General features: G+C 37.5%; 1 protein-coding gene across 5 annotated transcripts in view; it reads right to left on the bottom strand.

The window, feature by feature from the left end:
- Positions 1-22,289: 22,289 nt before the first annotated feature.
- tet3 (tet methylcytosine dioxygenase 3) overlaps positions 22,290-27,289 on the bottom strand; it is a 46,734-nt gene continuing 41,734 nt past the window's right edge. For all 5 annotated transcript variants that reach the window (XM_051109660.1, XM_051109661.1, XM_051109663.1 and 2 more), the window contains one exon: positions 22,290-27,130. In XM_051109660.1, coding sequence (XP_050965617.1) covers positions 25,401-27,130 — 1,730 coding nt within the window. In that variant the 3' untranslated portion in view covers positions 22,290-25,400. The remainder of the gene's footprint in view (positions 27,131-27,289) is intronic.

Genomic DNA, 27,289 nt, shown 5'->3' with positions numbered 1-27,289 from the left:
TAGGCAGTCATTTTTCAGTTCTGCAAAAATGCAGTACACATACTGTAAAAATGGTTACAAATCAAAATTTGACAGTCACACGTTTGAAGCTGTACAACCTGCCACAGTTTACTGTACATATAAAGTAGTGAAATTTCTATAATGATGTACTGGTACTGTATACTGTATTCCCGTGTTGATTCATTCAGCTCTCTCCTCTCTCCTTTGTTAGGATGCAGAGATTCTGATTGGTGTGTCATCAGTTTTGCTCATGTTTAACATAGTTTACCTCATTGTTAAACTTTCTGATAACTGAATGAATGGTTCGGGAAAATGTGGCAACTAAAATCAGTTAGATTATGTTAACAATCGAGAAAACTGCAATACGACTAGATTCTTACCCATCTCTGCTATCAGTTTCCGCATCTTCTTATTGATGTCATGTTATTGCTTCGTCAGATTTGGCAAAAGGTCTATATCCATGATGAAAGTGGAGCGAGCGGTCGGAGAATCGATTCACAAACAATGAATCTCAGACCTATCCAGATGGGATTGGATTTCTCAAAGGACGAGTTAGCCGAGAAGCAGCAATTAGTATCTGATTTACGAACAAATGTAAGAACCATTATTTAATAAATTGGACCGCGCTTTGTGCTTTTGACTGAAAAAGAACCCATTCATAAGAGTCATATGTTAATGAAGCCGACTATACTGGGCACGCTGCCCAGTTTTTTGAAAGACGTGTTTTTGCCATTATTTTGCCTTAACATGTCATCGCTGCGGCTGAAAAGTAGCATATGAAACACTGCTTACATTTATATTTTATTCTGTGATAATTCTGGGGTGGCAGAGCTTTTTTTTTAGGGTGGCAGTTGCCACCCCGGTAGATCCGCCCCTGGTAACGCAGTAATATAACGCATTACTAATAAAATTTGGGTAATATTATTACTCGTTAGAATCTCAGTAACGCAAGTTACAACAACATATTTAACGCAAAATTAAGTAGTGAATTTACCAACACCGCAAAACAGCACCAGAGAAAAGTTCAGATGTTGCCGAGACGGATTCTACATGTGTGAGATTAATACACTCCCGTTTTATTCATTTCATCAGAGAAAAGAATAAGAATGCATAATCAGGTGTAATGTATGTGCGACACCAAACTCTCAACAAGGAGAAATAGCACGAATAACTCCTGGAATCACCTGGACCGGTGGTCTGGTGCCACTAACACTAAGCTAACGGAGAGAGAGAATGCGGCTGACGAGCGTAGTCAAGCAACAAAAATTAAATTAAACTAAAAATAACAAAATCTGTTTTTATCATATCATAGTCTATATATAAAATTAACGGATACGCGAAATATATTTAACTTAAATAGCCTAACTAACTAACAGATTAACAAAACGAAAGGAAAAGACTGACATATGCTGCTGAGTTTGGTTCATGTTTGTGTGGCGCGGTGCTCTACGAAAAAGAGAATTCTTAAAGAAAATGAGATGACAGAAATAAAAGTAAACACACTGCAGTTTGGAATGATCTGTAAGACCAAAAATTAAAGTATTTTTTGTTGTTTGTTTCCGCTGTTCGATCGCGCCGGCGCCTCACGCACACACATACAGCACTGCAAACGTTGCAGCCTGTTCATTATCAAAATAAAATACAGTCAACCAAACGTATACACTGATTAGTAATAGTGCGTAGTGCGTACAATCCTTGCCGTTCACCCTGAGGTCCAGCCAAAAACATTTGCTCATGTGAGGATGTTTTTACGCGCGTTAAGTACAAAGAATGGTTTACTAATAAATAATAGTTTAGCATTCAAATACATCGCTAATATGGATTCATGCCGAATGAGAGAGGTAGGCTGGGTGAGAACAACGCGTTTGCTTTGAATTAGCCTAATTCCTTTTGGCTTGTTTAGCAACTTATGTATTTAATTCTTGTTTTGTTCTGAAAACCGTCAAAATAGTCTATAGGTATTGTGTTTATTGTTTGTACGTTATAACATTTCGCTTTATTTACCGGTGTTGTTTATAAATGTAATAATTTTGTGCTTATCTGTGTTTAACCTAAACTACAAGTAACGTTAATGTAGACCTACATACCGGTAGCCTATCTAAATATGATTTTATAACTTTATGCTATATAGACCCCATTATACTCCACTGGATGCATAATGAGCAGCAATACATTACATTTTGGTATTTTACTGTGGATATTTTGGTTAAAGTAACTCAAAAGTAGTGTAACGCATTACAGTTCAGAGACAGTAATATTGTAATGTAACTAATTACTTTTAAAAGACAGTAATTAGTAATGTATTACATTTTGGAAGTAACTTGCCCAACACTGTTGCCATGTGGGCTTCACAGGCTATTACATGGAAGGAGAAATGCAGGAGTCAGGATCTGGCTGATTAACATGGTCCAGTTTGCCCCTGCTGTTAGATGTTGTAACTACACTCTCTTGCATCTTTCTCTTTTGACAGCCATTTCAAACTGGTAGAAAAATTATGTTGTACTAGTGCCTGATTCTTTTTTTTTTTTTTGACTTTTAAAAGTGTGAAGTTGAGGTGCCATCAGACAATCAGTGTCGTCATGATGTAATTTTCCTGCAATTTTTCCAAGTAATACATACATTATTTGAGTAAAAGCACAAGCAGAATTTAGTTCAAGTAAGTCAACCATCTGCCTTTGCCTGGTTTGGGAGATGGATAATTATTAGTCATGCCGTTCTGATTTTGTTAAGTCTGCAAGGCTCTGGAGCATAAACACAAAAATCATCACAGCCATTAATTTATGGCTGTGAAAAATATGTTGCAGACAAAAATCATTGGAGTATGTTTTAAAACTACTTAAAATTTTCATGTTTAATTCGGTGTGTTGCTTGTGAAATTTCTAGGAATTTCTGATGTGAAAATTATTAAATTAAGTAAATCCCACACCAAATATTTTTCAGTTAGAGTAACCGTGTTCCTGGAAAGTATGTGCATATATATACAGTAAGGCATCATGGCAGTTTGTTGTTAGTTTGTTAGTGCTGTCTTGTCAGTGTTTGCCCAGTATTTGCTCAGCTTCATGTAGAATGTAGAGTGCCAATGCATGGAGGGACAAATCAAGACAAATCAAGTGGTGGTGGAAATATTATGTTCCTGAGAATTCTATATCAAACCATATATGTAGATATGCACAATGTAATTATAAACAACAAGAGCAGTCTTTATCCATGCAACAGCTGTACAAGTAATATAAACAGATACAATTAAAGAATGTTTTCACGAAAGTGCTATGGAGACACTGAATGAGGAATAAATTATGCATCAAGTTTTACTCTTAGGACCCTACTAACAAAATGATGGTGTGATGGTTACGGCACACTGCTGCAGAGTGGCAGCCTTTAGGGAAATTTATTCTCTCCAGCTGAGATAAACGCCAGGCAAACATTTACATACCAGGCTGAAAGAAAGGGGGGGAAACGAATCAATGAAAATGAAATACATCAAAGATGCAAACTGCTTTTAAAATATTGTGAACTATTTATAAAACTATGTATAATGTCACTGGATAGCAGTTCTAAAGTGAAGGCTATTCACAGCAGTAGTAAAATCATTTGAAATACATGAAACATGAACAATATTGCAAGTCTAGAAATTGTAATGTGGATGAAAATTGTTTGAGAGGTTGAAGGAAGTTGAAAACATTCCTCAAACAAAATAAAAATCAGTGAGTGTTCAGGAAAGTCCAAAGACTATAACAAAATTGTAAAATGAAATTGGAACACGCCAGTTTAAACATAGTTTACAGCAGAGTTTCTCAACTCCAGCTCCCGAGCTCCACTGTCCCACAGAGTTGAACTTTACCCTGATCAAACTCACCTGAAAAAGCAAATTAAGGTCTTCAAGAAGGTCTTCTTTTGTGTTTGATCAGGGTTGGAGCTAAACTCTGCAGGACAGTGGACCTTGAAGGCCTAAGGTAAGAAACTGTTTAGCAGTTTTCTGAATGTTAGTCGTTATGTTGTCCTTATTCATTTATTTTTGAGAGCGAGAGAGAGAGAGAGAGAGAGAGAGAGAGAGAGAGAGGTTTTGGAGAGAAAAAGGCTAAAATGGTGAAAGGAAAAAAAAATTCTAAGGACTCTTCATTATTATTTTTTATTTTATTTTTTTTTTTTATTTTATTCCAGTTGTGGTTCAGGGCTTACTGTATAATGACACTCTCTTCATTAGTTACAGTTCAAATACTAAAAAAAAAAAAAATACTGGTTATAAAACATTCCATTTATATTACCCAAATAATATTCAGTTCATCCTATTCCACCTGCATGGATTGGATGCTTTAAATGTCAACAGATATATAACACAGGCTTAAAAAATATTATATGCATGTACAAAATGAAACATAAAAAAATATTATATATAATTTATTTCTAAGTATGGCATAAAATGTTTTTTTTTTTTTTTTTTTTAGAAAATACAACTTTTTCTGTCAGTGGTTTCCTGGGTTGAGAGTCTGGATTGGGGATCCAAAAATCTGTAAAGATTCAAAAGCCATGCTTTAAATATACAAAATAAATACTAAACATGCAAGACAGAGGGATTTGTCTCCTTTAACGTGTGCGACAAGAAAAATGCTTTTTCCATACTGTGAAATTTCTGGGTTTACAATCAGTTTGACAGGCCTTACAACCTTTTATGATTGACAGACATTTTTCAGTTATATTAAAGACTAACCCAGGCTCGGGTCAGTGCGCTGAAAGGAAAAATCAAGGACATTGATGCTTTTGTTCTTCAAACACGGACAACTCGTTAAAACCGTGCACTTGAGGTCATTATGAATGAATGAGTTGAATTTCTTTTAGGTTCACATTTCTTGCTGGCAAAAGCAGATTCTCAAGAAACCTGAGCTACTTTGCTGCATCTGTTCTATGTATTAGACACTATTTAGCTCTTACGTAGCCAGCGATGATGTCTCTGCGTGATTCAATAGAGACTGCTTTGTGCTTTAAGTATGAGAGATCGTCTTCTTTATTGCAAATCATGTAGCACTTGCTTTCAAATAACATGTTTCTGAGGTCAAAAGTTTACATCCCCTTTTCAGAATCTGCAAAATGTTACTTATATTACCAAAATAAGAGGGATCTGTCACACCCTGTGGACTGTTTTGTGTGTGTGTTTTTTTTTTTTCCCCATGTATGCCCTTATTTAGTCTTTCCTGTTCCGTCTTTAATTATTACGTCCCTGCTTAATTGATTTCACCTGTCTCCCCCTGATTGGTCTGTGTATTTAAGTTTGGTTGTGTTCGCAGTTTATATTGTCATTCACTGTTTATGTCACTCCGGTTTATTCAAAGTCTGTTTGTGTCATTTTTACGTTGGATTCCCTGCTGTTCCTGTCCGTTCCTGCTCGTTGTGTGGATTGTCTAATAAATGTGCATATTCTGGACCTCCTCGTCATACTCCTCATTCCCCGCACACCACGACGTGACAGGATCATGCAAAATGCATGTTATTTTTTATTTAGTACTGACCTAAATAAGATATTTCACATAAAAGATGTTTACATATAGACTACAAGAAAAAATAATAACTGAATATATGAAAATGACTCCGTTCAAAAGTTTACATCCCCCTGATTCTTAATACAGCCTTATTACCTTCTTATTACCTGAATGATCCACAGCTGTGTTTTTTTGTTTAGTGATAGCTGTTCATGAGTCCCTTGTTTGTCCTGAACAGTTAAACTGCCTGCTGTTCTTCAGAAATACCATTTAGGTCCCACAAATTCTTTGGTTTTTCACTGTAACCCTTTCCAACAATGAGTATGATTTTGAGATCCATCTTTTCACACTGATGACAACTGAGAGACTCTCATGCAACTATTACAGAAGTTTCAAACACACACTGATGTTCCAGAGGAAAAATCATGCATTTAAAATTTTTGAATTTGAAGATCAGGGTCAATTTAACTTATTTTGTCTTCTGGGAAACATGTAACTATCATCTGTAACCTCTGAAGGGCAGCATAAAATGGAAAAAAAAAAAAAAATATTTAGGCAAAATAAGAAAAATCTACACATCTCCATTCTGTTCAAAAGTTTTCACTCCCTGGCTCTTAATGCATTGTTTTTCCTTCTGAAGCATCAGTGAGCTTTTGAACCTTCTGTAATAGTTGCATATTATTCCCTCAGTTGTCCTCAGTGTGAAAATTGGATCTCAAAATCAAATACACAAAAACGCTCTCAAACGTTTCTTATTTTTCTTATTTTAAGCAATTTTAAGCAACCCTGTGCGTCAAAAGGTGACGCTAAAGGATCCTGACCAAAAATGTGATGAGTTGGGAGTGAGAACTTGTTGCATTTTTATGCTTTGCTGTGGACAGTTAAAAACAGCCTTAAGTTCATTTGGAAATCATTTGATGAAAGATTTTTTAATAATAAATAAATCATCAAAGAACAGCTGCATGCATTTGAAATTGTGACAAAAAGGATCACAGGATTTTCAGAATTACAAGTTGTTTAAAGAAATAAATTAGTTAATAAATATATCTTGAATTTGTTCAATTACAGAGCTCCACAATAGCACAGATTTAAGCTGCTTATTCTATTATCAACAGTCATCATGGATTTAAAGCCTAGGTGAGATTACTTTCTATTATCAGACAAAGCATCCTAAGGCTCCTGCAGACTCATTGAAAACCAATAAACAGCATTATTTATTTCATTTCATTGATTTTAAGCCATTTCTCTTGCATGGTGTGTTTTGAGCGCATTTCTCCACATTGAAGAGCTCAAAATGTCAATAATATCTGAAACTTGATTAAAATCACATCTACTCCTTGAATGTGCCACAGATACATCTGAACTTATACTTTTACATGCTTATTTCCCCTGAACATTCAGTCAACCCTGTTATCAAAACGTTAATTCAATCTGTGTATTTTGCCATGGATGTGTAGTCCTACTATGCAGTTCAGACTAATGTTTTTGTTGTAAAATATGTTGATAACAGAAAACCTTGAAATGTTTCTTGTCTCAGTTATGAATTCATCCAGTCTTTTTAGTTCGAAATTGCAAAATTTGACCAAAAACTGTACTGTAGTTTATATAACTGTTGATCGCTTTACATTTCAATCGTTTTCAGATATTATATGTAACTACATACATCTTACCTCATACACTTTTTCATCATTACAAATTATAACATTGTGCTGGAATTCATGATAAAAAAAACTGGGTAGCTGCCTCAGTAGCACAAAGAGATAATTCTGGAGAATATATGCCAACAACATTTCAAATTGTAAGTGATTTTCATCATTTAGAAGTTAATCACTGAACCGAATCTGACACACAGCCGGATGAAAAAAAATAGGATCTCTTGCTTTCCTGTAATTGTTTCTCCTAGACAGCAGTGAGATTAAATGGATAGCAACTACAGCCTCTTGATTAGTTCTTTTCCTTCTTGTTGGTTTTGTTTTGTTTGTTTCTGAGAAAAGACCGCAGTAGTTTTACATCTCCATTAGAGTGTCAAAGGACTTCTTACTGCTCTAATTTTCCAAGATATTAAAGTCTGCAATCAACTGTCAGCAAGTTCAGTATAAACTGTGATCCACATTAGATTTAGATCTTACACTGTATGTTTTACGACTAATATCATTGACAAAGTTCCTTTATGAAACATAACCAAGAGAACTACAAAAAGACTTCTGAGCAATGGAATTTTCCTATAATATGTTTAAAATATATATATACATATATATAATAAAAATCTGTCATTTCACGGTTCAGAGGACCCTTTGTGAGTCTGTTTTAAACTGGACTTTCTCTCTCTTTTAATATTTTACATTTTATTGCAAACAAACCAAAATCCTATCTGTTTGATGTTTTTATCAGATCACTGAATCAAGTCAAGACATTAGCTAAGCCAAACTGTTTTCGTCTGTATATCAAAGATTTGTAGGCATTTTTGATGGCTCAAAGCTCATAGCTTCACAGACGAGTCCTCATCTTTGAAACTGCTAAAATAAAGCCAGCTATAAGGTTAAAAAAAAGAAGGATCCTTATACAGAAATAAATCTATAAAGCATTCACAAGGCCACAGAAATAATCGTAATGAGATGTCAATCATTTATGTTGTGCATCTTCAAAGATGTTTATGGCCATTTCATTGTAAAAATCTCTTACTTTTATGCATTGCCTCTTCATGCAGCTGAATTTGACCCAGCAGTCTATTTTCTAGCTGGCTATTTATAGCCACTATAAACTTTTAGAGTTTAAAAGGTGAATGCTTTTTTTCACAATAAATAAGAAAGAGTCATGCATGAATAATATGGCAGTACATCCAACCGGCTTCACAACCGCAGACCATGTGTAACCACACCAGTCCAGGACCTTTACATCCAGCATCTTCACCTCCAAGGTTGTCTGAGACCAGCTACCTGGACAGCTACTGCAACAATCGGTTTGCATAACCAAAGAATTTCTGCACAAACTGTCAGAAACTGCACAAACTGTCTCAGGGAAGCTCATCTGCATGCTCGTCATTCTCATCTGGGTCTCGACCTGACTGCAGTTTGTCGTCGTAACCAACTTGAGTGGGCAAATGCTCACATTCAGTGGCGTCTGGCACTTTGGAGAGGTGTTCTCTTCACGGATGAATCCCGGTTTTCACTGTACAGGGCAGATGGTAGACAGCGTGTATGGCATTGTGTGGGTGAGCAGTTTGCTGTTGTCAACGTTGTGGATCGAGTGGCCCATGGTGGCGGTGGGGTTATGGTATGGGCAGGTGTATGTTATGGACAACGAACACAGGTGCATTTTATTGATGCCATTTTGAATACACAGAGATACAGTGACGAGATCCTGAGGCTCACTGTTGTGCCATTCATCCACGACCATCACCTCATGTTGCAGCATGATAATGCACAGCCCCATGTCGCAAGGATCTGTACACAATTCCAGGAAGCTGAAAACATCCCAGTTCTTGCATGGCCAGCATATTCACCAGACATGTCACCCATTGAGCATGTTTGGGATGCTCTGGATCGGGGTATACGACAGCATGTTTCAGTTCCTGCCAATATCCAGCAATTTTGCACAGCCACTGAAGAGGAGTTGACCAATATTCCACAGGCCACAATCTACAACCTGATCAACTTTATGCAAAGGACTGTTGCACTACGTGAGGCAGATGGTGGTCACACCAGATACTGACTGGTTTTCGGACCCACCCCCCGGACACCCCCAATACAGTAAAACTGCATATTTTAGAGTGGCCTTTTATTGTGGCCAGCCTAAGGCACACCTGTGCAATGCTGTCTAATCAGCATCTTGATATGCCACACCTCTGAGGTGGGTGGATTATCTCGGCAAAGGAGAAGTGCTCACTAACACAAATTTAGACAGATTTGTGAACAGTATTTGCGAGAAATAGGCCTTTTGTGTACATAGAAAAAGTCTTAGATCTTTGAGTTCAGCTTATGCAAAATGGGGGCAAAAACAAAAGTGTTGCATTTATAATTTTGGTCAGTGTATTTTTAATCTTTTATTATTATTATTATTATTATTATTATTATTATTGGTATACACTACCAGTCAAAAGTTATTGAACAGTAAGATTTTAAAAGTCTCTTCTGCTTACCTAGCCTGCATTTATTTTATCCAAAGTACAATTTTGAAATATTTTTACTATTTAAAATAACTGTTTTCTATTTGAATGTATTTTAAAATGCAATTTATTCCTGTGATTTCAAAGCTGAATTTTTAGCGTCCTTACTTCAGTCACATGATCCTTCAGAAATCATTCAGAAACTTCAGAAGAACAGCATTTATCTAAAATAGAAATCTTTTGTAACATTATAAATGTCTTTATTATCACTTTTGATCAATTTAAAGCATCCTTGCTAAATAAAAGTATTTCTATAATTTCTATAATAAAAATGTTTCTTGAACAGCAAATCAGCATATTAGAATGATTTCTGAAGAATCATGTGACACTAAAGACTGGAGTAATGATGCTGAAAATTTAGCTGTGATCACCGAAATAAATGACATTTTAAAATATATTAAAATAGAAAGCAGTTATTTTAAATAGTAAAAATATATTGATATTTCGGATCAAATAAATGCAGGCTTGGTGAGCAGAAGATGCTTCTTTAAAAAAAACATTAAAAATCTTCCTGTTTAAAAACTTTTGACTGGTAGTGTAAATTCATGTATTTAGGTTGATTTCAGAGAAGTTAAATTTTACATAAAATAATAAAACTAAAGAACTACTTAATTTAGATTTTACCATTGTTTCAGAATCTGTGTAGAGAGCCCGGACCTCTCATAAGCATTAAGGGACCCCCCATAACACCCCAAAAAATATATCTTGGGGTCCCCCGGTTTTTCAATAAAACTATAATACTTAAAACATAAAACTAGTGAAAATGAAAATGAAATGAAAAGATTTGATTGCTGTAATCAATTTAGACCTGCTCTAGTTAAATGATATTTTATTTTTACGCATTTTTACACTGTGTGATTCAGTCTAATAAAATGTATTTTCCCAAAATTCTGGATATGGGGGCAGAAAATGTATATTTATATCATTTCATATAGTTAATATCACACGAAGAGTACCTTTTTTCTTTCTTTTTTTAATTTTATTTGCAAAAATCAAAAATGTGATATTGATTTTATACAACAGTTCAATAAACCATAGGTTAATATTAAGAGACTTACTTTTTAGACACCATATTGCCTGTTTTTGCTCTATTTCGCCAATAAAAATCATTCCAAACACAGCCACGGCACTGTTTTGAGTCTCCAAGCAACGTGACGGTATTTCGTTCCTGAATGAATCAACCGTTTAAATGATTCTGTTCAATCGCAATGACTCGCTTATTAACAGTGATTTGCTGACACCTACTGGCGGTTGAAACATTCCACATTTAAAGTACCTTTACATTTTTTTTAAATAATTTAAAATATCAGCATTTTAGGATTAAAATACTAAAACATTATTTATGCATTTGTAACTGCAGGTTAAATGCATTCATGTCTTGCATTAAACAGTGGGTAAATACATCTAAATGGCAATTCAGATGCAACGTTTGTGTTTCCTCTATATTGAAAAGATGAATTTTGTTGATAATGATTTTGTGTGGTAACAGCCTAAAATGTCTTTATTGATTAAAAGTGACTTTATTGATTACATATAAGGATTTGACGCAAAAGATAATGCACACTTTCAGAAAAAAGAATGGCTTCATAAAGGTAAAAAAAAATGACTTTAAGGTAAAAATCACTTTAAACATGTTTAAAAATATTAATGTCCTCGGCTAGACATTTAATTATTCTTTACTTAGTGATTGTTTGGTACACCTATTTCACTGATCATCGTAAAATAAGCTTTTATTTTGCTTTTATCTAATATGAATCATTTTTATATATGCGGTTTATTTATGTTTTTTTGGGGAGGTTCTGGTTAGGGGGACCCCCCAAGAGCTTTGACACAATTCGAACACTGGATAAGAGCTCCTAAAATGCGGTTCTGTGGACCCCCAAGTTTCAGGACTGAACATCTCTAAAGAATAGAGTACACAGATTAATCAAAATGTAATGACAAAAACAGACAGAAAGAACTCTTGCCATGTGGGTTATTTGGACGTGAAAGGGCACACGCCATGCACATTAGTTCACATGGTAACAGAGCCCGACTGGACTTCTGCCTCATTGGTTGAGTTAGCAGTAAAAATATGTGCTCAGACAATATTGTTTGTCAAGTATTATCATCACATTCATGTCAGGCATCAGATTCAGGGCCCTAATGAAACTATTTTGCATGTCTAATGTCTAAGCCACCTTTATTTCTATGGCACTTTATACGCACTTTATTCAAATATGAGACAAATTCTAATTAGACATGGTTATTTTCCTGTTTATTACCGTGAAGCTGCTTTAAAACGTAAACGTCTGTACTGTATACAGCGCTATTAAAAAAAAAAGTGACTTGCTTACTCAAATTCCAAATGTACATTTTAGACATTGGACAGGCAAAATAGTGCATGACATGAATATTTATATTATTCAGCTCAAGTCATTTCAGAGTTCATTTAGTTCAACTTCATCAAACATGAAACAAATTGAATCCAGCTTTATACTACAGGGCTGTTGAATGCTTGATTCTGATTGGTTGACAAACGTGTGCAGTTATTTTCCTGCAAATGCACAGTTATAAAGTAGTTCAAGGTCTGTCTACCTCATTACAGTTTCATACCACATCACTGAATTATTCAGTTATTTCAATGTCCCTTATAGGCTGCAACAGCAAATGGACCAAGATCTACAAAGACACTGACCAAGCAAACAAATATGACAAACAACACCTCAGATGTGCATTACTTTTGAACAATTCAACAGCCCGTCGTCAATTATTTCTTACATGAGCAGTTTTGCAATAGACAGCAGTGTTGTTATTTAACTCGAGTCAGTTCAGTGTTGTTATCTAAAAAGTTTAAAAGGGTCACTGGATGTCCATTTTCTTAATGAAAAGTCTATAACATACTTTGGTTTAAATTTCTCTGTGGTAGTGTAAAACAACACCCTTTTTACCTTGTCAAAATCAGCTCTGCACACATCAACCCTTCTTGTTGCATGTCCCATTAAATGCAAATAAGCTCTGCTCACTTCTCCCCTCTCTTCTGTGCGGTGACGAGACTGTGTACTTTACCCGAATTTAGCCGCAAAACTTGCTAACTAGCACGTTATTAGAAAGGTGATTGCAAAGATTCCCTTCAAAAACAAGTAACAACTACAAAAAAGGTAATCCTCTGTATCTTCAGTGGCTCAGATGTCGAGAGTAAATGATGACTGCTATGTTTATGATTACATCCAACAACAGAATCTCATTCCGGAGCTTATTCGGGGCGGGTCCAGGGGCGTAGCGTCTGGGTATGCAGGTGCATATGGGCCTGGGCAGACTGGGGGCCCGCCGAGCCGAGGGGGAACTTTTAGTTAAAACAATAGAGCCCTGCATGGGCCCAGCCCTGTCCCGAGACGTTCAAGCCTGACACTCAACTTATCCAAACAGAGCCTGTGTTTATTACACAGCTGCTGTTGCAGCCATTAAAATAGTTCAGTTTTGGTTTTAAATGGCAAAGTGGCTAGATTTCGTTTAGTTAATTTAAAAATACGTTTGGAACATTTTATGTTTGTTAAAGTCAAGCTTTTGTTTTTTAAAATAACGACCAAGTGGCCAGTGGCAATGAGTTGAGCATATGTTTGATGCTCAAATCAACATGACTTGCCTTAAAATAAAATCTACAGACATAAAACCAGGGTTCCCACAGGTCCTTAAAATCCTTGAAAGTTTGTGAATCTGAAAAAACAGTTTCAAGGACCTGGAAAGTTTTTAAAAATAAACATACATAGATACAGGTCCTTGAAAGTGCTTGAATTTGCTTCGAGCAAGAAGTTTTCTGGAAAAAAATCCATATTATTCCCTCTGGTCCGCTAATGTGTTATTTCGCCAACACATCATGCCCTATGCATTCTAGCTTGCTTGATTTACATTGGTGACCATACGTCCTCTTTTCCTCAGACATATCCTCTTTTTGGACCTAAAAAATGCGTCCGGACAAGATTTCTAAATCGCCCAAAACATTCATTGTGTGCATTTTTGTAATAAAGCCTTACGTGGGACTGTTTTTTTTGGGGGGGATTTGTCAGTCATCTCTCCTTACTCTTGTCTTGACCCATGATCAGATAAATCTGATTCCTGCAGCTTATGTTGGATGCAGGGTTGCCAAATCTGCATTTTTTTTGCACGGAATTGGGCTGATTTTAAACTGTTGCGAAGGGTTGATTTTCTCCTGTGGATTAAATGTTTGAAATATTGAATAAATTACATTTGACTGAAATGCTTGTATTGAAACATTTTGCATTCTACCTGTGATAAAACTGCAAGATGTGAAGTTTTGTGATGGCCATTGGTACGAAGCCTTTTAGCTGTGTTTATGATCAATCTGCACAAGGGTGACTGTAAAATATACATTTTAGGTATGGAATGAAGTATTTTGAGTTTTGATATGAAGATGGTCATAGCGCTACTTTGGGGGCTTTTTAATTATAATAATTAAGATTACAAAGAGTGACTTGTCACAGAAACAAAGGAGCATCACCTGGCCAGTTTTATCCAAAACAGAAATAGAATATCAGATCTCTGTCATATGGCCAAAAATAAATGCATAGTTGAGTTTGACACATGAAAGCTGTAACAATGTATCTTACAAGGTAACACAATGTAACCTTGCTCTCACTTGAAATGTGTGTCCCTTGAAATGTGTGTCCCCACATTAAGTCCTTGAATTTGAGGGTATTGGACCTGGGAAGTCCTTGAAAGGTCCTTGAATTTGAAGTTAACCAAGGTGTGAGAACCCTGTGGGAAACACTTGATGCATTTTCACAATATTATTTAAACATTTAACATAGATAAATGTGCGCTGTTAGACGCATATCCAATTGTTTGTTTGGAGAGTAGAAGCTTAAAGTAGAAGTCCACTTCCAGAACAACAATTTACAAATAATTTACTCACCCCCTTGTCATCCAAGATGTTCATGTCTTTCTGTATTCAGTCGTAAAGAAATTATGGTTTTTGAGGAAAGCATTTCAGGATTTTTTTTTCATATAATGGACTTCACAAATGTAGTTTAAATGCAGCTTCAAAGGGCTCTAAACTTTCCCAGCTGAGATCGTTCATCTTATGGGGCTGTCACATGATGCAGATTTTGCTAAAATGAACGAAATGACTCGAAAAAAGATTCGTTCATCTTGCTGAACGAGACTCAATGGTCCGAGTCGGTAAAATGATCCGAACTTCCCATCACTACTACGAATCATGTCTAAGTTCATCGTCTGTGTACTCCGGCTAAAAATGGTAGAGTAGGGCGAAAAACTCCATCTTATTTTCTCCTACAACTTAAGAATCATTCGACACATTGTAGCTTTTTGTTTGTAAACAGCGTTTAACTTACTTGCACTTTCTTAGTCTTTGCGCGTTCACTTTGTAAACACTGGGTCTGTGGTTCTGCCTTCGTTCTGCCTGACCTGTGCTACACAAGCTTTTGTGCTTAAAAAGTATACACATTTTTATTTTCCGAAAAAAATGACAGATTGTTTCGCTAGATAAGACCCTTCTTCCTCAGCTGGGATGGTTTAGAGCCCTTTGAAGCTGCATTTAAATTACATTTTGAAAGTTCAAAATCGGGGGCACAATTGAAGTCTTCTTCATTATATGAAGAAAAATCCTAAAATGTTTTCCTCGAAAATCATAATTTCTTTACGACTGAAGACAGAAAGACATGAACATCTTGGATGACAAGGGGGTGAGTACATTATTTGTGAATTGTTGTACTAAAAGTGGACTTTTCCTTTAAGCGCGCTTTGCAGGACATGGTAGCGCCACCGCGATCACTTGCATTTTTTCAACAGTGGAAACCTAAAATACGTCATCATTTTTGTTCATTAAGGGAAGAGTAAAACATCATTCAGAACTGTAAAAGGTCTTTTATTTGTGTGCACTCACAAAATCAACAAAACGTTGTGCTTTCGTAAAATAAAGAAAACAAACATGTGCTTTCTGCCATCTCTTGAGGAGGAACGCTTTACAAAAATGATCCGAAACTCAGCGAATATTTGCCTCACAGACGCGATATATATGTATATACAGGTCCTTTTCAAAAAATTAGCATATTGTGATAAAGTTCATTATTTTCCGTAATGTACTGATAAACATTAGACTTTCATATATTTTAGATTCATTACACACAACTGAAGTAGTTTCAAGCCTTTTATTGTTTTAATATTGATGATTTTGGCATACAGCTCATGAAAACCCAAAATTCCTATCTCAAAAAATTAGCATATTTCATCCGACCAATAAAAGAAAAGTGTTTTTAATACAAAAAAAGTCAACCTTCAAATAATTATGTTCAGTTATGCACTCAATACTTGGTTGGGAATCCTTTTGCAGAAATGACTGCTTCAATGCGGCGTGGCATGGAGGCAATCAGCCTGTGGCACTGCTGAGGTGTTATGGAGGCCCAGGATGCTTCGATAGCGGCCTTAAGCTCATCCAGAGTGTTGGGTCTTGCGTCTCTCAACTTTCTCTTCACAATATCCCACAGATTCTCTGGTTCAGGTCAGGAGAGTTGGCAGGCCAATTGAGCACAGTAATACCATGGTCAGTAAACCATTTACCAGTGGTTTTGGCACTGTGAGCAGGTGCCAGGTCGTGCTGAAAAATGAAATCTTCATCTCCATAAAGCTTTTCAGCAGACGGAAGTATGAAGTGCTCCAAAATCTCCTGATAGCTAGCTGCACTGACCGCAGCTGACATGGCACCCCAGACCATCACTGACTGTGGGTACTTGACACTGGACTTCAGGCATTTTGGCATTTCCCTCTCCCCAGTCTTCCTCCAGACTCTGGCACCTTGATTTCCGAATGACATGCAAAATTTGCTTTCATCCGAAAAAAGTACTTTGGACCACTGAGCAACAGTCCAGTGCTGCTTCTCTGTAGCCCAGGTCAGGCGCTTCTGCCGCTGTTTCTGGTTCAAAAGTGGCTTGACCTGGGGAATGCGGCACCTGTAGCCCATTTCCTGCACACGCCTGTACACGGTGGCTCTGGATGTTTCTACTCCAGACTCAGTCCACTGCTTCCGCAGGTCCCCCAAGGTCTGGAATCGGTCCTTCTCCACAATCTTCCTCAGGGTCCGGTCACCTCTTCTCGTTGTGCAGCGTTTTCTGCCACACTTTTTCCTTCCCACAGACTTCCCACTGAGGTGCCTTGATACAGCACTCTGGGAACAGCCTATTCGTTCAGAAATTTCTTTCTGTGTCTTACGCTCTTGCTTGAGGGTGTCAATGATGGCCTTCTGGACAGCAGTCAGGTCGGCAGTCTTACCCATGATTGCGGTTTTGAGTAATGAACCAGGCTGGGAGTTTTTAAAAGCCTCAGGAATCTTTTGCAGGTGTTTAGAGTTAATTAGTTGATTCAAATGATTAGGTTAATAGCTCGTTTAGAGAACCTTTTCATGATATGCTAATTTTTTGAGATAGGAATTTTGGGTTTTCATGAGCTGTATGCCAAAATCATCAATATTAAAACAATAAAAGGCTTGAAACTACTTCAGTTGTGTGTAATGAATCTAAAATATATGAAAGTCTAATGTTTATCAGTACATTACAGAAAATAATGAACTTTATCACAATATGCTAATTTTTTGAAAAGGACCTGTATATATGATTTCATATTTGATGATATTTTCATCTAAACCATTAGATGGCACAAAAAGGTGGCATAGCACTTGCCAAAACATCCGCTTTTCAAGATGCACGTGTGTTTTTGTTTAATCCTTGACGCGTGGCGGGCAGCAGAGCAAAGTTGATTTACTGCTTACTTGATCAAATATTTTCTGTTTTTTTAAAATGATGTAGATTTAAGTAGCAAATGAGAATCGCTACAATGGATGCATATATTTGAGACAAAGGTTTTTTATGACTTTCAGTTTTGTGGCAAAAAGCACCCCTGCTGTTGGGGCTAAAGGCGCACAGTAGTTAACATGATAATTAACAGAAGGCTGACTTTTCAATTTGTTGACATGACATTGTTAGATTCAGATGCTAAATATCGTATATTATGTTGGGCGCCCATCTTAGAGATCATCACCATGTTTAGAATGAAACCATCATATTTAAAAACATGCTATTAATCATATAATATCATTTGTTGTTACTACTGTAAATATATATTAAATTATTATTGGATCTCCTTCAATACTTTTAGAATCTTTACATTTGAAAATGATTTTGTCTCCGTATTTTAAAACATATTTTAATGACAGTATATGTATTGAATTCTTTAAATTACTACTTTAAAACGAAAGAATGCATGTAATAAAATCATTTTTATTTAATATTTACCATGAAATACAGAAATAAAAACGTAGGCTTCAGCTCTGTTAACTGGCTGATTTATGAGGCAAGTTTTATGACGTTTTTTTTTTTTTTCTTGGAAACTGATTGATCGATTTCATGAGACATCGTTTAACATTTTTTTAACGTGTTCAAATATTTTTTCTTGTTTATTTTGTACTGCAAATTTTAAAGTGGAAAAGATCAGACAGAATGTATAGGCTGAGTTTTGCATGCCACAAATAATGAGTGGAATTGAAAACGTTAAATATTATTTTCAAGCATATATATCGTAAATAAAAAAGCTTGTGAATACTCACATAGCGTTATGTACTTAAGAAAAATCAGCAAGTTAACTGAGTTGGAGCCCATAATGATTGGGGGGCCCATATAAATTGTTTGCATATGGGCCTGGGGCTGACTTGCTAGCATATTGGTGTTTGGAGTGCCCTGGTTCTTTTACAGTCCATCTAAAGTCTCTTTGATATTTTTGTCTTTACATATTGCTCTGGCATCTGAGAAATCCACCAGGGGAAAAAAAGATTCAAAAAGCATATCTTTTGCCAGCAAGCTGCACAATTTGAGGTGTGATTCATGTCTGGAGTACAAACAGTGCGAGACAGGACATGTGCAATTTGTGAGATGCTTTAATACTTTACTAAGTGTCACCGCTAATGGTAGAAAGAAAAACTCATGAGCCTTTTTATCTTCAAAAGGCCACCTCAGTACATCTGACTGCGATGATACAGTACTGAACATAACCACTATTGAAAAGAAAAATCCATATATTGAAAAACTCCATATAGAGACTTATTCAGACCAATTTACGCAGGAGCAATTTGGCCCATCTATTTGAAATAGATTACACAGCAACATCACACACTGAATACACAAAGAAGCCTTTCAAAGCATAAACATAATTAATAACCAATTAAATGCCATTTGCAATAGCATACAACTTTTTAGATTAGTAGTCGCATGGTAAATCCTCAACCTGAAGAAGCTGAATTCTGGTCCGCTATTCAAAAAGCATGGTAAAAATGACAAATAGCCCCATTACCTTTGGGCTTTTATTCCTGGTGCTGGTCATTATACTGGATGTTTGGAAGGCACTCAGTCTCCTGTCAGTAATTTCCAGTGTAAACAACCAATAATTGTCATCAGAAAGAAACAGATTTTCTGAGCAAAAGTGCTTTACTGAATTATTTGCAGCCATGGACAAACAGTGTATAAAAATCTAAGATCAGCCAAGTTTTTTTTTTTTTTTTTTTTTTTTTTTTTTTTTTTTACTTCACTCTTTGCCATTTGGCTTAATTAGTCTTATCTGCATTCAGATTTATTAGCTGTTGACAAATAGCCATTCATCACACAGAGTGAAGTTACCGTACATATCTGTACATATCGATCTACATATCTATCTTGTGCATGCTGCATGTACAGTATATTTACTGTGCACTCCAGAACCACATAAATTATTTAAAACAGGTGGGAATGGTTATTTTCACAATTTGCGATATTAGTATGCATATTTGCACCTGTTACCATCATTTGCATGCACATGCAAGCTGCCTCCCTGTTCTGTACATCATAATTGAAGCACTAATGCTTCTAATTCATAGAAATATACCATACTCTGTTTTCACTGTTGTATGGATCTCAAACATGGAAGTCTGCCCTGCTGTGCAGATGATATGAAAGGATGTTGTCTAGTTCAAGACTCATTAAACCAGCAAATTGAAATCATGTAAAGGATCTGAGTTAATGCATTTAGATAGTGAATGAAGGCAACCACATTTATATATATATATCTCTGCTCATGACATGAATATTAGATCAAAGGTTCTCCTGAAGTCAACAGCATGTTCAATTTGGTCTGAAAAGATATTGAGCGTTTTCATAGATGAAAGCTATTCAGCGGCTCTGCAAGGTTCCCTGGACATAAACTTGATTGACTTTCCATTTCTCTTACTTTGACGTCAGTAATGTGCAAATTTACATGGTTTTCAGTGTATTCTTATGTGCTAGCTAGTATAGGACATTTTATTATTCCAACAGCAACAATCATGTCATCATTTAGTTACAAGTTTCCATCATCCTTTACCACCTGCAGCTTTAAAGAGTTTAAACATCTTTGTTGCAGTTGCCTTAGGATTTGTCGTGATCTTGGAGATGTAGATGTATATTCTCTCTTTCTGAATACCTGAGAAAACATGCCCTTAGTTTTCATTTCATTGCCTTCATATTTTTAATTTTGTCAAAGGGTAATAACCTATCTTTGTAAAAACAAGCATTCTATCTGCCAAAACCAGCATTACTTTTTTGTACACTTTATTCTGCTGAAAAATGCAGACGCCACTGAACTATTGATAACTGGTGTAATTTTAACAAGCCAGTTTTTACACTCCAGTGGGAAAAACATTTTTGAAGAGGCTTTATGTACAGGGTCCATTTCAAAGAATCTACAGCAAGTGGAAAATGACAGCACATCCCTCACATCAACCTTGGCTGGAATGTTCTGTTAGTGAGAAAATAGAATTGAGCTGAAAAATATTCAGATGTGCTCTTGGACATTGGACACATAACATAAAAACGTTCATAACCACTTATTACCTAATACTGAGCAACAATCACTCATTTCACCTCATCAAAGTTCACATGCATTTTTTCTTTTTACATTTTAATATTTCACAATTTAGAATATGTATAAATGTTTTTCTTCATAAATTTGTGACTAGAAGCTTGTACAACTTTTTACATCAAAGATGTCCAGCAGGTGGCGCTGCTACACAGTGATACATGCAGAGCTAAGCTACAGTTAGGTGCTAATAAATTAACCGTTTGTTGTCTGTGGTCTTTTATATTTTATTCTTGAATAAGAAAGTGTAATTGTCACGACACTTGCTGATATAAAAATTGTAATTAAACTTTATTTTGAGTACTAGTTTTGCACAATTCACATTTCCTAATTTTAAGTCTAAAATATGTTTTAATGTCACTATTGATGAGGATTGTGTGATCTTTGCAAAATATTTAAACTGTACCTGAAGTATACTTGGAATAATTCCCTTTCAGCATAATCAGATATACTTAAGTGTATCTTTAGTTGGACTTCATCACTACTTCCGCCCAGTTAGTGCATTAAGTACAAAATTTAGCAGACTTTGAATATACCAGTTTAGTATACTAAAATTACAGTTGCAGGGTATTAGGTGTATAATATGTAAATATATTCGTAGTATACGTAGCATGAAATAAATGTATTTTAAATACATTTTAGTATATTTGTTATTCACTAGGGTGGGGTTTAAAACAACAAGGAAAGGACAAAGAACAGTATAAAACGAATTTAATGAGCGTGAATGCGGTTTTTATTTAAGGAAAGAAATCATATAGTCTTTTTATCTCTTGCTTATTAATGGGCATTTTTGTTTTGAGCACTAACTACCACCCAGACAAGTACAGCTTCACTTACTAATAATAATTACGCAACAACACTTTTTATGATGCAACGTTCAGGTGTGTATTTACACATACAGATCTGAGCAGCATACATGTTGATGGAACTCTGTTGCCATCGTGTGGGCTTGTAGCAAAATACACCTCGTTGCTATTACAAAAAAAAAAAAAAAAAGAAGAAGAAGAAGCAGGTCTAGATGGGCTTTTAATCATTTCACATTAAAAAAAAAATGTAATGTTACTCTTAAAATGCAAAACATAATTTTGTAGAGTATTCTGTGATCTGTAGAATTAGGTCAAGACTGGAAGTCAGTACGTTCAGTAAATGAATAAACGTTGCCACAAAGTTTCTTAATATTTTTTTATTTTTTATTTTTTTTTCTTAGTTTAGAACATAAAACAGTATTGTGGTATTTACCACATACACTATGTATTCACATAATACACCATACAGCTACAAGGAGAGAGACCAAACAAAAGATAACACTTTTTACATACTGCATACTCAACATGAAAAATAGAACCAAGAACAATCTTTAACTCATAAAGGAATGTAGCTGCCAGTTTTTCTTTCTTTTTTCCTCTTTAGACATTTTGTCCTTTTGATGTTTAAAACTGGGCATGATTGATACTCTTTTAAAAGTGAGTGCTGACAGAGGGGGCAGAGTAGTGTGTGTGTATGTGAGAGTGTTGTGTTTGTGTGTATTTGTATGCGTTCGTGTGACACCGTGGCCGAAAGGTAGATGTGAGTAAAGAAAAAAAAGAATGAGTATATTCAATAAAATGACAAAATGTATAAAATATCTGAATGGGTAAAAACGCATCTCTGGGCAGTTCAGGTAGCACCAGAATATTAAATTAACAGTCTATTCACATCAAAAGCATGAGAGTACCTATTCCTCTACCTGCCATCATGCTCTTCAAGTACCATTTCAATTATTTAGGATGATGGCTAAAAAGGGTAACTGGATCAGTTGGAGTGCTTTTTTTTTCTTCTTCTTCTTTTTTTAAATCGCGATTATCAGAAATAACTACGTAAAAAGATTTAAAAATGATCAGCACCATATAGGTTTCCTCTCAAAACTAGTTCACATATTAATTTAAGAGCCCGAAGAACTGTAGCAACAGTGTTTGCCAAGAGTCTTTTCCACAGTGAACTCTAGGGGGTAGCACCATGGTTCAAAAGCCATTTAGGGTGAATAAAACTGCACTGGACTTCGAGAGAAGTCTTGAAACTCAGCTTTTTAAATTTCAGGGGTATGTCTTACGTCTCCAAGAACAGGTGACGATCTAGATAATATCATGTCAGTGCAGACTCAGAGCTTTGTAAGACTCACCCCACACACAATATTTAATAAAATAAAGCAAAATAATAGGCGTTGCATGATCTACCGAGAGTTTTGAACTGAAAGCTGTCACATTTCAAACTGCAAGTTTACACCTGATACTCTTTTCGGTTCTATGGGCAATTTTCATGTAAAAGCGATGTACTTCCACTCCCTTTCTGATTTGAAAAACAAACAAAAAAACATGAGTCCTGAATCCTTGCGAACTGTATTAGTCAACACGTTCACATTCATTTTTTTGTTCTCCAATAGTTTATGGTTTATAGATGTGGATCAGATGCAGGGGAAGGAAGCCGGTGACAATGGTAGTACAGAGGTATTGGTGTAAGTACAGTACTCACGAAAGGAAGGACAGCAGTATCTTGAGTAGACCAACAAAACATCCTGCTTTGTTGGTCTGTTGTTGACGGCTTGACATACAGACAACTGAAGACTAAAAATTCAGGAATCATTCATGATTAGGCCATCATCCCTCACCAGTTAAATAATCTTACCTAAATATTTAACTATTTACATTTCTATCTCTCCCAATAAAATTCCATTAAAACAAAAACTAGGTTTCAAGTTGTCAATAATCCGTTCTTATTTTTTTTCCTCATTAAAATCAAGATTAAAAGTGCTTTTATAAAATCCTCTCTTCAATATGTACAATTTCTCTAAAATGAACAAACAAAGAGAAAAAAAAAACAAAACAAAATGACAGCAATCACAATAACAATAATCATCATCATCATTATCATATAATAAATAATAATAAAAAAGTAGGTACGAATGTGGATGTAGGCAGCAAGCCTGCAGTCTGTAGCGCCCGTGTGTTTGTAGCATGTTGTGACTGGGACCAGTGTCTGTACAACATGAGGTAAAGAGCTTTAGGACCACTTAATGAGCACCAGGATCTCCTCTGTGAGTGTCAAGCATCTTACAGCCCTGTGTAAACCAGCAGCAGCCCTGCATTGCTCTCTATATGTAGCTCACAGACAGGCATTCACACCGGCACGCATACATTCTCGTAATTATACATGCACCCGCACAAACAGCTGAGCTGAAACCGTATGCGTTGCCAATCAGCACCATGGGCTGCTTAGAACGAGAGGGGAGTATGAAAAGACTCATAGTAGCACCAACTCCAAGAAATGTGCTCTGTCCATTAGGCTGGTGGGTTTAACCAGCAGTAGGTAAGAAAATCGAATCGTCATTACAAATGGGTAACTACAGATAAATCAGGACATGGAAGACGTGTTCAGTTCAGTTTGCACAGGGCCGGTTGTGTTGGGAATCCTCCCAACTGGGAGCCAGTTGGAAAGTCCCCCTCTAGCTTTAACCCTGTGTAGATCTTCTTTTGGATCTTTTTTAGTCTGCTGTCTAAACCCAACCAGAAACACCAATGTTACAAATCTGTAGATACTCATCTGTAATGGCAATTCATTTGTTTTTTTAAAAAAAAACTATCATTTCTTACCTACTGCAGCTCAGCGTCTCTGCTCTACGGTCAATCTAGGGTGAATCAAGCAGAGATTACAGAATTACAAGCCAATAAAAACTGGCTGACGGTTTTAGAATTCCCTGTTTGAGCTGAGTCTGGATTGTGGAAATCATACGCTTAAGACCCACGGTGGGTTATCTGCAGCTCTTCAGGGCGGTTTGATTAAGGTGGATTTTTGCTAGCACTATCAGCACCTTTGAGAACTTAGTCTACAAATGTCACGTGGGTAGTGAAGAATGGCCAATGAAACTGCAGGCAAATGAGTCAGCACCAATCAGATGACGCGATGGAAGGCTGAGCCAATTAGCGTCACTGAACATGACTGACATCTGCTGCTAAAGAGCACCCAGGTCAAGCACCTGCCTCGATTTTGTGAGGGCAAAATTAGAGACACTTGAGACAGAAAAGAAGCACCATTTGAAGGGATGAGAAACTTTACAGATTTCATCAGAGTGGCACCAAACAGAAAGGCCCAAGCTGGTGTCTGGCCCTCTCTTTCTTGGTCACGTGTTCAGTGACTAGCACAATGAGCGGATACTCCAGAGATGCCTTAATGCAGTCGCATAAATGCGACGTGCAATGATGTGAAGGCGCTTCATCGATCGAGAGGTCGGTGAGGGTGGGAGAGGCGAAAAGCGCAACGAAAAATGCTGATTAGCTTGTTCTCATGTTCATAATGAACAAGCGAGAGTGAAGAAAGGAAGTCCCTCTTAGTCAAGAGGGGGGAGGGGGGGAAATCATAATATTAATAACAATGATGAAAAAACAATAACATTAAAATAAAAAATAGTCATCTTCATAATATAATAACAATACCTGTAATATCAACGTTGACAGTAACAATAGCAATTGTAATAATATTGATAATAGAGCAATAATAATTAGGATCATCAAATTCACTTAAGGAGGGGTAGCTATGGAAATCCCTCCCACGTTGGAGAGAGCAAGAGCACCATAGGCAGCATGTCCGTTTGGGGAGCTCCCAAACTGCTGCCAAAATTTGAGGTAAAAGAAAAAAAGTGAAAAATGTGCCCCTTCCTCTATTCTCCCTCCCTTGTGGTGGCCTGAGAGAGGCGTTGGAGCTAGAAGAGGGGAAGCGAATGGTAAAGGAGTCAGATTCATGATCCTTATCATTTCTATTCCCATCTCTGGCTCCAGGGGGCAACAGTCTACAAGAAGAGTTCACACAAATCGACTGTAAGGACCAGTGAGGTGTGTGGATGGGTAGGGTGAAACTGTGACTATGGTGGTGGTATGCTGTGTGGGCGCCATCCGTGTCACCACACCCTCTCGTCTGTCCTTGGTTTGTCCAGGGGACGGGCTCGCCGATCCAGCCGCCCACTTGCGTTTTTTCCCATAGGCCTTAATTTCTTCCTGTGAGAGACCCAAAAGAGCTGCTTCCTGTTGCCGCTGCCGTGCTCGCTCGGCCAGGAGTTTCATCTTGGACTCCCACAAAGCCAGACCATGGGAGGGCTGGTTCAGGTTCTTGTGCTGGTAGAAGACCAGGGATATGCGGCTCGGGTGAGAGCGGTCAGGCTTTTTAAGCGGCGTGGTGGCGTGGAGCTCTCGACGGGCACACTCAATTAAGATAGAACCATGAGCGGGGGCCACTGCTACTCCTCCAATGTTGGGATCCAAGAAGTTGTGTTCGCTGTCTGACCACACATCGTCCTCCTCAGGGTCACGTTCGCTCTGGGTCTCTGCCTCACTGTCCCAACATGCCTGACCATCCGACTTTTGCAGTGCATCGGGAAACAAGCGTCCCTCAGGAGCCGGAGATGGCGTGCTGCCTGCTGCTGACCCACCACCAGATTTCCAGGCTTTCTCCTGGAGTCCCAGAGGTGCAGAGCCACAGTTCCCACCTGCCTGGGAAAGCATTTTGTCGGGGAAAGCACCAGCAGGATTTCCTTGCAGTATACCACCGGCGCCGTAACCTATGGGTCCATAAGGACCCCATGCTTTAGGTTGTGGACTTGGGGCAGGGCTACCCCACTGTCTTGGGGTGGACGGGTGCGGAGAGGGTGCAGGTGACAGACCTGCTTTTAGGGATGGGGACGGAGATGGGGCAGGGGATGCCATTGGAGTGTTAGGGCAGGAATAGGAATTCCATTGTTGCTGCTGTAGATACTGAGGGTGTTCGTGTTGGTGTGGGTGTTGCTGGTGGAGCCTCTGCTTGTCCGGAGTGAAAGGCGAATCAGTCGGACCTGGCCTGATACTTCCATCCCAGCCTTTAGGGACTAGGCTGCCGTTCAGTTTGTGCCCAGGCCAGCCTTCGGGTTTTGGTGTGGTACTGGGAGTGCTAGGGCAGCTTTGAGCTTGCCCATCCGATCTGCCGTCATATAGGGGCACATCCATGGGCTCCTGCTTGATGATGGGCGTAGAGCGGTGTGTCTGCTCATGCGATGGAGTACGGCTGGGTGGGACAGGAGACTGGGAAACCTCAGAAGGGTGTGGGAAGCCTTGAATGGAGGCATCAGCCATTTGTTGCTGTGGCTGCAGAGGACGGCCGGGATAGGCCTGTGCCAGTTTGGCTTGGAGACACTGAACATCTGGCTTCTGGTCAAATGGTGTGGCAGAGGGTTCTCCAGCTTTGGGCCAGGCTGCATTATCGTATCCCAAGAGCTCAGGAGGAAAAAGTGCACTAGGAGGGTAGTTGTAATAACCGTAGCGTATTTCTTGGAGGCTGGGGTGAAAGCCATTGATAGGGCTCTGTGCAGGAGGCTGGCTGTTGGTAGGGATGCGACCTCTTGCATAGTTACCAGGATATGACAACGAACTGTGCATGTTGTGGGGATCAGAGGTTGTCTTGCCGTTCCCTAGTGCTGGGTAGCCATGTATGGCTCCATTGAAGGGCTGGAAGCGGTCGACGGGCTCTTTTTTGAGGGTTGGTTTCACCTCCTGTTTTGGAATAGCTAGATAACACACAAACAAGAAAAAAAAATGATATTGTAAACGTAAATCTTATAGATATTGAGCATCAATTTCATTCAGTATCTTTGGGAATGCCCAATTACATTCTAATAATGAATACTCCCACTTCAGCGAAACTAATGGTCCTTTAATTTAAACAA

This window comes from Labeo rohita, chromosome 5 (genome assembly GCF_022985175.1).
Source record: "Labeo rohita strain BAU-BD-2019 chromosome 5, IGBB_LRoh.1.0, whole genome shotgun sequence".
Lineage (NCBI taxonomy): Eukaryota > Metazoa > Chordata > Actinopteri > Cypriniformes > Cyprinidae > Labeo > Labeo rohita.
Note: the sequence above shows the minus strand (reverse complement) of the source record. Positions and strands in the feature narration are given on the sequence as shown.